This window comes from Osmerus mordax, chromosome 8 (genome assembly GCF_038355195.1).
Source record: "Osmerus mordax isolate fOsmMor3 chromosome 8, fOsmMor3.pri, whole genome shotgun sequence".
NCBI lineage: Eukaryota > Metazoa > Chordata > Actinopteri > Osmeriformes > Osmeridae > Osmerus > Osmerus mordax.
In genome coordinates, this window is record NC_090057.1 from 9,820,676 (window position 1) to 9,831,663 (window position 10,988).

Genomic DNA, 10,988 nt, shown 5'->3' on the forward strand with positions numbered 1-10,988 from the left:
GCTCCACTTCCTGTGCCCCACAATGATAAACATTTGGAAAAAGATTAACTTTATTGAACTAGATTCAAAGATGTGAATGACAAGTAAATTCAAGTTAACAAGATCCAAACTTCCCATCACATACAGTCCTGTCAACCTTTCAGTAAGTAGATCATTTGACAGTATGACACCTTCTACTGGTGGTTTCAGAAAACAACGGCTGTGAATCTAGATCGCACTGCCAGTATCTGGTGTACAGAAGAATGTGAATGTGTTCATTTTCACTCGAGTGCCTGAACCTAACAATTTACTATAGGTCTCTTCTCTAATTTATACCCCAATTCCCCCAAAAATGGGACGTTGTGGAAAATGGAAATAAAAACAGAATACAATACTTTGTCTTTCCATGTTTTTCTGCATGTGAGGAGGGATCTTTTTACCACCCTCTTTTACTGCATAGACTTCCCTCAAGAAGTCTTCACTGAGATCTTTCAGTTTAATCCTCAGTCTTTCTGTCTCTCTATCCCGGTCCTCTATCTGCCTATCCTTGTCCTCTATCTGCCTGTTGAACATCCCCTGCATCTTAGTCTGCAAGACCATGATGCTCCTCTGTAGCTCAGGTAGGACCACCTCCATCAGGTTAGTCTCGGCTTCAACTCTGGTCTCCCCTTCATAGTTATCCCTGATCTTCTCCATAGGCTGCCCGTGTCTCTCTTCCCTCTCCCTCCTTCTCTTTCTCCTCCCTCAGTCTCTCCAGCTTTCTCTTCATCTCCTCCCTTTGACCAGACTCTCTAATGAGCTTCCTCTCCAGTTCTCTCTTCGTCTCCTCATTCCTCTCTTCTTTTATCCGGCTGTCCAGTTGAGTTGTTTGATGACTAAGTGTTTTGATGTCTACCTCCTGCTCCAGGATTACTCCATCCATCTTCTTCAGCTAGGTCTGCAGCCGTGTCGCAAACCTGTTTGTCATCTCTGTTTCATCCCTTTGCACCTTCTCCTTTCTCTTCTTTTGAATGTTTTCCTCGATATCTCTGACCTGGGCCTCTGCCTCTAGGTAGTTCTGACTGCTATAGAACCTGTTTCCTGCCACTACTTCCTTTACCTGGTCCAGCAGCTCCGAGACCTGAGATTCATGACCTCTGTCTTTAATGTTGAGGACGTGGTGCCTGTTCTCACATCTGTCTAAAAGCTGCTGGAGGTCCTGACCTCCATTTAGGAGAAACCCCTTCATGCTCTCCTCTCTCCGATTATCATCATGGGTGAACAGAACGATAGTGTGCTCCCAGCAATCCCCTCCAAATATTTCCGCCATTTTCCCCATGGCTCTTCTCTCTTCCCCCTCAGAGGACTCGATCGGATTGACCAGGAGGAAAGCATGGGGTCCTGGGGAAGACAGACAGACACTGAGAGCCACACGCTGTCTCATTTCCTCCAAAGATAGTCCAGCGAAGAACAAGTCTGGAATGTCCACCAGTACTAGCCGTCTCCCACACACATCCCCCTCTCTCCTCGTACAGCTGTGGATAACTGCAGAGGGGCTGTCCTGAGCCTCAACCTCCTCTCTGCCAAGGATGGTGTCTCCGGCTGCCTTTCTCCCTGCCGTAGTCCCCCCCAGCAGCACCAGTCTCACACTGCTGCTCTCCCCCCCCACTGCAGATATACAATAATGCATTGCATTAACATCGCACTGAATTCCCTCAAGTCTCCAGCTTGACTGGATGTTCAGTACAACCAGACTAAGACTCAGGGTCTGATGGAATAGGTAAGCTGGACAGTGAATTAAATGAACAAATCTCCTCTCGCAAAGTTATTACAAAGGCTGTGTGGACGTGGAAATCTGCAGATTAAATGTATAATTCAATTTCTAGTATTCTGATATTTTTATAATAACACCATGATATAAAAACGGCAACCATAACATGTAATGTCAACTTTCTAAAAGATAATGGTACATTCTTTACTCACAATGATTTTATATTAAATATTAGATATTACTTACCTCTATTTAATATGTCAGTTTAAAAATAAATTGAAAAAAGTAATTATAGGTGAATACAGCAGAGCTTATTATGGGACATATCTGAATGATGATGTATATCTCCTCCAGTTTGTCCAGTTAGGACAAACTGAGCGTCTGCTAAATGACTAAATGTAATGTAAATGTTAAGTTTCTAGACTGTATAGACAGACTCATAACAGAGTGGTTAGAATGTGCAGCATAACCATATGTAAACAACGCTAATGCAAACATATACTTACAGTACAATACATGTATTTGTGTTGTGTTTATGTCCATGTGTTCAGTTATGTTCTGTAGCTGTTAGAACACTTACTATCCTTGTGCCATAGACCCACAATAGCCTCCTCCTTGATCTGTTCTCCATGGATGACCTGGCAGTACTCTCCTCTATCTGACCCCCCGTATTCTCTCAGCCTCAGAGACACGTCGCCTCTCTCCAGCTCCTGGGGGACCAGACTCGCCCTGCCCTCGTAGCCCCTCACCTCTATCACCTGGCCGTTCTTATACAGGTAAATACACTCTGTCCTCTTAAACCACCTGATTGTCATGGCAATAGCGCTGGTCTCAGGCAAGAGGTGACATGGGAAGGTGACATCCTCTATCACCAGCCCCCACAACCTTCTCTGGTATCCAGAGTTTAACATCTGTTGGGGAGAAGAGAAACAGTATTGGCATTTCTGCTGGTGCAAGACAAGAAGGACAGATGGGAAGTTCTCAGTGGGGAAACTCAAAGTGCCTTTTACCCCAGGATTACAGTTTAAACACGTTAGAATTTGCTCTGCTCTTTGCTTTGATTAGAAATTATCTTTCTTTTGTTGTAAAGTGTTTGATGATACGAAAATAATTCACATAATTGAAACACACAATACAGCACAAATGTTAAGCAACCACTGTATCTTGGTTATCTACAACACAAAAGGTTTTACGATAAGATAACCAGTGTTGAGAAAGGATCTACAGCTACAAACGCTTGTATGTTTGACACTGAACTGCCATGAGCCAAGGTTTTTTCTCACAGGCAGTGTACAGTAATACAATACAGTGTATTATTGAACATTTTTGTATTCAGTCACTGTGAGTTATGATTCGGTAGGTGGGGACTTACAGTGAACTCCGGACTCTGCCATTTTGCTACCTTGGACAGGGAGTCAGGTGGCTGAGCGGTGAGGGAATCGGACTAGTAATCCGAAGGTTGCCAGTTCGATTCCCGGTCATGCCAACTGTCGTTGTGTACTTGCCTCAGAGGAATGTCCCTGTACTTACTGTAAGTCGCTCTGGATAAGAGCGTCTGCTAAATGACTAAATGTAAATAAGTAAGGAAACATGATCATTACACCATTGATATGGTCGGTATTTTCCTTATCCTCAAAATATACAATTTAGACTAGTCACTCCTTTTGAAATGTAAGGTTTTCATTCAACTGGACAGGATATCCTACTCTCCTGCCGCCATGTGTCCTGGCTAACTCTGACAGGTACAGTAAATATATGGAGATATCTCCTTACCAGCTTTAGTCTTTAAGGCAATCATGACGCATGACTAATTATTCTTGATTAGTCCCTCGAAAAACAAAAACATTCGGGAAACAAAACGATCACCAGCTACACTAACACCTAAGCCCCTGTGTACGCAGTGAAAAACAACTCTGTTTGGAAGTTCACACCTGTTTTTCTCCTTACAACTCCTTCTGTCCACACCCTTCAGGACGGGGATCATTAAGAATTGCATCTGATACAAATAGTTACATATTAACTAGGTTCAGCTCCTACTGAAGCTGTCTGGGGCTCTCAGAAACTCAGGTCGAATGGCAGCATAGAGCAACACAGCCCTGCTGAAGTTCACAGATCCCACAAAAACATATATGTTATATCAGTGTGTGGAACCATAGGGATAACCCGGGGAAAAATCAATTACATAATTCAAATGGGCCTAAATACAGAAACACAACTTAATATTCTTATGTGTCCCTTAGCTCTCACTCGTGAAACTCCTACACTTCATGATGGATGAAACAAAGCAATATAAATGATGTGTTTTGTGAATTCATGCACTGTAGCCTATTGCTGTATGAAGCTGCGAGAAAAATAGGATTTAACGCACTCCGAGGAAGAGTGTCCCTTATCAGCGTCTGTAGGTAGCCTACACTGCAGAGATCAACCTACAAATAAAAGCTGTAGTCAAATGTTGTTTTTAGCGCAGACGAGAAACGGAGCTACAATCAGTACACAGAAACTACTGGTTAATCCGGACCACACGCCAAATCTGGAAGCACACTGCTGTTAGGACAGTGCATTCATCTCTGAACAATGTTTTACAGATTCGGTGTAATTCTCACTCCGGAGTGCAATGACATTGACGTGTATGTTTTGGGTTCCCGTCCAGAGATGGGTCACTGGGATCCGAACAAGGCGGTTCTTATGAAACCTACACAGGCTGTCCTGTCAATGCACGAGCCTTGCCTCTGGATCGGCGACGTGCAGCTCGCGGAGCCGTGCAAAGACAGCCTGTGGTTCAAGTTCATTAAAAGAATAGATGGCAATTTCATCTGGGAAGGTATTACTCACCTAGTTAAATTGTTACAGTTTAAAATTACACATAGGCCTAACGAAACCCCATCAACACGGACTCTTAAATAATGAACCATTTGTTACGGGAGCTATTCTGCATAGGCTACTCTCACCCTACGTTTCGCTTAGTGAGTGAAAATGATGTGACCAGTGACATAACAAACCCCTTAATACAAAATGATATAACCTGTGCATATAATCTAAAATGATTGGTCCCTCTCGAATATTTCTCAACATTGTTTTGTTTTTGTAAGTCAGTCATACTACCACTCGATGGCAGCAAAGACACGTCTTTGGAAACGCTTTCGGGAGGCTGCAGCTTGCGCCACTCTGGTGCCACCATTAGAGCTGATGTGTGACAAGTGCATCTCTGTCCCAAGAGTCCATCCCGACAGGTGGACATAGTCGTACATAGTTTGTCAAACAGTTCTGTCTCATTCTTATCTCACACATACAGGCCCATGCTGCAATCAAACACTATGTATCCAATTCTAACCTGAAAACCAGGGCCGGCCCTATGGTTTTGATTTTACAAAAATGTTTTTTTTTGGGGGGGCCCAAACCAATGTGGGGCCCTAAAGAAATGTTTAGTTTGTTTATTGGGTCGTCCGGCCCTGCTTAAAACCCTTAACTTTAAATATCTCTAAATCTATAGAATATTTGAGTGTGTCACCTGCTCTTACCATATTTTTCGATAATTCTGATCTTGGATATCCAGGCAATGGGCCCCATCATGACCGATGTTGTGTGTATGATGAGAACAACCTGGTGGACGGTGTCTACTGTCACCCCATTGGCCACTGGATTGAGGAGACTGGCCACACAGATGAGATGAAGCACACAACTGACTTCTACTTTGGTGTGGCGGGCCAGCAAGCTATGCATTTCTCCAGGTGAGCAAACCGGTCTCACTAATTCTGTCTTCTCCCTCAGGTAATGTAGTCAAAGGTAAGGGTGAAGGCATACACCTACAGAGTAAACAAACATAGCCTTTTGTCCACTCAACCAAGCCTTAAACAAGACCTTGCTGAAGATCTGCCCTGTCAGAGGTCAATGGTCACTTTGGCAATATTTGTAAGATAGGGATGAGAGCAAAAGGAGAAACGGATTATGTAAATTGATGGAGACAGTTGAAGAGAAAAGGAGTAGGGGTATTTCAGCCATCTACACTAACCAGCCATCCTTAGCCATCCTTTTTCTTATTAGCTTATTATATTTTATTTATAGAACTGACCATCAAAATTGTTTTATAATGTCTGCTGTGAGACAGTTGCTGATTGCATTATTACAATTATAATTTCATTGAGTCCTACAGCCTTCTTTAGGTTATTGGATAGGATGTTCTTATCTGCATTGACCATCCCTACATTCAGAAGTGTTCTGGCTTTTGTATTCAGAATGTTACCAGAAAATGGCATTGGACTGAACACTGACAAGTACAACAGTAAATCAAGGCCCTGGCTAGCCAGTATGTGAAATACTGCTCACAGCTGACCAGTACAGCTGACCAGTACTGACCAGTACTGTGAAAAACAGGAGCTAACCAGGTTTGGAGGAGCCCAGTGAGTTTCTAATCTAGCATCCTTCTCCAGTCATTCTACACACTTGTCACCAGTTATTGTTTGCCTGCCTTTGCCTTTTGTGATGTTCAATGGATGAGTACATCATTTCACAACATTACAACATTAATGAGTTCCCTAGGGGGCCCTGTGCGTGTGTGGGTTTAATATTGTCTGTATGTGTTACTGTCATTGTGTGTCTGTTTCCGTACATAGTGGGATGACCCCTTTAATGGAACTTTTGAAGGATCTCTATTTCAATTATATCGTTGTTTTTTTTTGTATGGGTAAAGATGTTGTTTTCTTAGAAAGTGTGTCTTCCATCTCATTGTCTTTCACATTCTTTATCCCCAGTGGAATTTCCTGAAATGGTTAACACAAAACATTGTGAGAAAATGTTTTTTTTTTTTTGCAAGGTCATTCTATAGCCATAACTCTATCCCTCAATGCTATACACATATGATGTTAATGGCGGTCAACCTACCTATGCCATTAACGTTTGATGAATAGAGAAAGAACTTCCAATAGAGATCACTAGCCTACCTATAAGAGTACCTCCTCTCTTCTCCTTGTAAACTGTAGCTCATATCGATAAAATATGGGCCTTTATTCTCTGTCCCATCTTCAGTGTCACTCCACTCTCTCCATAAAGTTAGGTGGAAAGACACCATCCGAGTCACATGTCGCACAGCTTTTAATTACTTGGTGGCAAGGTGGTTCTGTGCGATACTCTGCAATTATTTCAGAGAGACGCCCATTCCCTCGTGAAGTTAAACCATTAGTGGTTGGAATGTGTCAACCCCTGCAACCTTTCCTTCCATCGGTTTGGATAAAGAAGGAGCAGTCACACCATGTCCTCCAGGTACCTCATAGATAGCTCATTCCGCTTGTGTGTGCCAAATCCATTAGAGGAATGAGAGATTAAAAGCGTTGAAGACCCTAAATTGATATGGGTTTGAAGAGTGAAAGACCTCTAGGAGGTCACTGGTAATATGTTTTTATGACAGGCAGATTGTCATCACAATTACCGTCATCATATTTAGGATCTTTCACACTTTCCCTTTAAAGGTGGTGAGAGTCCTTTCGCTGTGCATAATAATGGATCCGGTAAAATGATGTCATTTCACTTGGAACAGAACAATTGCTTGTACTAAAAGCCTTCTATGCCCTTTCCGATCTCTCTGGAAACAGAAATGGAGTTGAGTGAGAAGTGAGTATGTGAGTGAGTGAATGACATGAGCGAAAGGGAGTGTGGTCTCACAGCCAGTAGCACAACAGAAGCTACTCCACTCACATCCCGTTCAGTCATCTCATTCAGATCCAAAATACATTTGCCCTCTAACCCAGGGTCCCACCCTTTGGTGAGGGCTCCTGGACACTGCTGAAAGGATCTGGATCCTCTGAGGCATGGAGCACGTATCCTGCATGAAAATGAGCGTGGTTGGCAGGGGCCTGGCGGTTTTAATTTGTGTCCAAAGACCTTACAAGCTTTGGTCAAGGACCTGAGTATCAGGAGGCATAATGTCCTTGTATGTCTCCTCAAATAATGGCTTTTTAAATTAGACTTCTAGGCTTGTGTCGTTGTAGCCCCTTGTATCACACACACACAAGTCTCAGGTGCCTCAGATGTCTCATTAATAGTTTGAAAGAGACTTTGTATCGCTTTTCAAGTTTCTGATCCCCAATGCATTTCTAAGAGGTTATGACTTTGCCTACATCTTCATAATCGGCCTTAACCCTGTTCATACGAATAGGATCAATTGGTTTGGATGTTTGTTTGCGTATTGTGAACAAGGATTTAAGCACTCCTCTGCCACCATGCTAGTGCTTTAATGTCTGGCCAAGTTTACGCAGTGAAAGATGATCCCACATGAGCTTACTGTAGCATCATCACCACAGCCAAATGAAGACAAACATTGAGTACAAAAAAAAGAAACACCTTCAAGGAAATGTGCTACAGAAATGTAAACATGGCAGTTCAGGAATGTGCAGTCAGTTCTACCTTTGTCGTGGGTAGGCCCATATTTTATTGTTGTGACTACATTTGAAAAGTAAAAAACGATTTGCTTTAATGTTTTTGCATTGAAAACAAACGGTAGTCTAAAGCGATGACTTGAGGTTGGTGAGGAGCACATTAAGCTTCTAAGCATGTGCGCGCTCTCACTGACTTGTCTGTGAGTGCGACTCTGCCCTAGTTTTTCAATAATACCCAGAGGTCTCTGAGTACCTGCCCCGCTGACGGCCTAACCAGAAGGGTCCCTGCGGTCTCACTCGAGGACATCCCTGAGTGACGCCGTCCCTTCTTTTACGTGTCACTTCCTTCTGCAGCAGAGTTTATGCATGCTAATGAGTGCTAAATGAAGTCTAGCCTGAGAGTGACAAGGCAGAAAATGAGAGGCAGAGGAGGAAATTTCACCAATGGGGAGAATGACAAGTAGGGAGGGAGAGAGTAATAGAATAGAGGTTCTTCTAAGAAGGGAGAGCCCCCCCCCCCCCCCCCCCCCTCCCCTCCCTGCCTATTTTTCCTGCACAGAAAAATAAGATGAGAGAACAGCTTTAGCTGGCTGGCTTGTGGTCGGTCTGGGAGAGTGGTTCTAAAAATACTTCCGTTCTCCTTGGGCTTCTGACAAGCTCTGTCACTCTCACCCGTTGTCCCTAAGCACTCCAGCACCCTTCACCTCACGCCTCACCACTCCTCCCTCACCTTGCTCTCATCCTTCCCGGACCTTCAGACTGCACTCTGTTCTTGGGTCCATTACAACACAGCCGAGCATTTCTGCAGTCCTCCTCACTGTACCCTCCACTCACTCCTCCTTAAACCCCCGTGCTCCCTTCTCTACCCTCAGGATCCTTCCCAGGGTCTGGCTAGGCAGCTGTCCTCGCCAGCTGGAGCATGTGACCCTCAAGCTGAAGCAGGAGCTGGGCGTTTCCGCGGTGATGAACTTCCAGACGGAAGCGGATGTGGTCAACAACTCGCACGGCTGCCGGCACGACCCTGGACAACCCATGACTCCAGAGACCATGATGCACCTGTACAAGGACAGCGGCCTGGTGTACGTGTGGATCCCCACGCCAGACATGAGCACGGAGGGTGAGGAGGATCTTGGGAAGGATTCAGGAGTAAATAAGTTCTCCTGTAGATCCTATAGGATTGTCTCTTATTATGACGACCCAGAGAAACCACATTTATGTTGGAAATGTAAAGGAGGATTAATACAATACTGAGGTGTCACAGCCCGAACTTTTCATGGCAGCACATAAGATGCAAAAGCCATGTGAAATAGAAGTAGCCATTCATAAACACTTACATAAAAAGCATTCAGAAACACTTGAATAGTATTACTAATTGAGAAACACTTGTCCTTGAATCAATCACTCTTGAATAGAACATTTTGAACCTATTATCATTCCTTCTCTCTTGACCCATGTCACCTACGTCAAAACCGGAGTGTTCATTTACTGAGCAGAGGAGGTCTCCTCCAAGTTATTTTATAGCTGGCCTCTGATCTAAAATGATACAAGTCAAGTCTCCTTCAGTGGAACACCCTTGTCTCACGGTATTCATTCAGAAACTTCAAAACTCAAAAGCTGTCAGAAAGTTTGACAGATTTGAAGACCTGTCCAATATATCTTGGAGAAATGAGTGATTGAGAATGCTACAGTTTGGATAGCTCCTGACTGCTGCATGTGCAGACCTAAATGCCATTTGTCCCATCCATATAGTTCCTATTATTTGATGAGTGAGTCATGTGCTATGAACTATAACATGGTTCCCCCTGTTGTTTCCCTGTACAGGTAGAATAAGAATGCTCCCCCAGGCTGTCTTCCTACTGCACGGGCTGCTGGAACACGGTCACACCGTCTATGTTCACTGTAATGCGGGCGTAGGCCGCTCCACCGCCGCCGTGTGTGGTCTCCTCATGTACATCCTGGGCTGGAGCCTGAGGAGGGTGCAGTACTTTGTTGCAGCCAGGAGGGCGGCGGTCTATATTGATGAAGAGGCCTTGGTTTGCGCCCGGGAAGACTTTCTACTCAAGTTTGGACAGCTACGCTCGTCTGGTTGTTGCCCACAGACTTGAGAATGGAGCCCCCTTGTGGTTCAAAGGGATAGTTGCAAACTGTGAATGGATTAGAGGCAATGGACCCGGAGGTCCTAAAGTGTGACACATTTCAAGTTAGAATGCTTTACCAAAATACATTTGTCCAATCACCATGATTAATGTGCGAGTTGCCAGATGGTCATATAACTAAAAGCAAAATAAACTTCTGCTCACTTCAATTTGATGAAAACTGCCTTTTTAGTTGAGTGGTTGTCCTATTCTGGTCAATATTCAGGTAGCCTGAAAACATTCTCAGCTGACATTTGAAAAGGCACCTTGACGTTTGGTTTTGTCGACTGCTAATAGAACTTTGATGACTGAATAAATCAAAAACTCGAAGAAACTCCCAGATGCTTGAATAGTAGATTTTGTAAAGTGGGCAATGACCACATTTTTACCTGCGAGAGTCGAACAAATGACAGAAATATAAACCAGTCAGTCTCTCTCTTCTCTCTTGCCTTCTCTCACCTGATATCTTCTGTGCCAAATTCGTCTCCTACGTATAAAGGATTACTCCCGGGTCCCAGATGCTTATGTGGCATTTCACAGAAATTCTGTGTTTTCACCGTCCAAGGCTGTAAAGGAAAATGGTAGAGTTGTCTTTGTTGTGTAGAGGCCTTAATGCTACCTGTGAAAAGGAAAATGTCATTTCCTGCTAAATAAATCCAAGCAAACAAACAAAACCTTAAAGCCGTGGAAAAGCTGTGCAGTTCCTCCCTCCACGTTCACTGTTTTCAGTCAATAGATGAAAAACAGACTCTCCAA

The 10,988-nt window shown here is 43.8% G+C and overlaps 1 protein-coding gene across 1 annotated transcript; it reads left to right on the top strand.

Moving 5' to 3' along the window:
- The first annotated feature begins 4,182 nt into the window (after nt 1-4,182).
- Nucleotides 4,183-10,683, top strand: epm2a (EPM2A glucan phosphatase, laforin). Its single transcript, XM_067242131.1, has 4 exons — nt 4,183-4,550; nt 5,283-5,457; nt 8,970-9,214; nt 9,919-10,683. Exons 1-4 carry the CDS (start codon nt 4,304-4,306, stop codon nt 10,200-10,202), a joined length of 951 nt encoding a protein of 316 aa, XP_067098232.1. The 5' UTR covers nt 4,183-4,303; the 3' UTR covers nt 10,203-10,683.
- The last annotated feature ends 305 nt before the right edge of the window (nt 10,684-10,988 follow it).

Coding starts and splice junctions, on each gene's coding strand:
- epm2a (XM_067242131.1), top strand. CDS start 4,304: ATGTTTTACAGATTCGGTGTAATTCTCACTCCGGAGTGCAATGACATT. Junction 4,551..5,282: donor TGGCAATTTCATCTGGGAAG/GTATTACTCACC, acceptor TTGGATATCCAG/GCAATGGGCCCCATCATGAC. Junction 9,215..9,918: donor GCCAGACATGAGCACGGAGG/GTGAGGAGGATC, acceptor TTCCCTGTACAG/GTAGAATAAGAATGCTCCCC.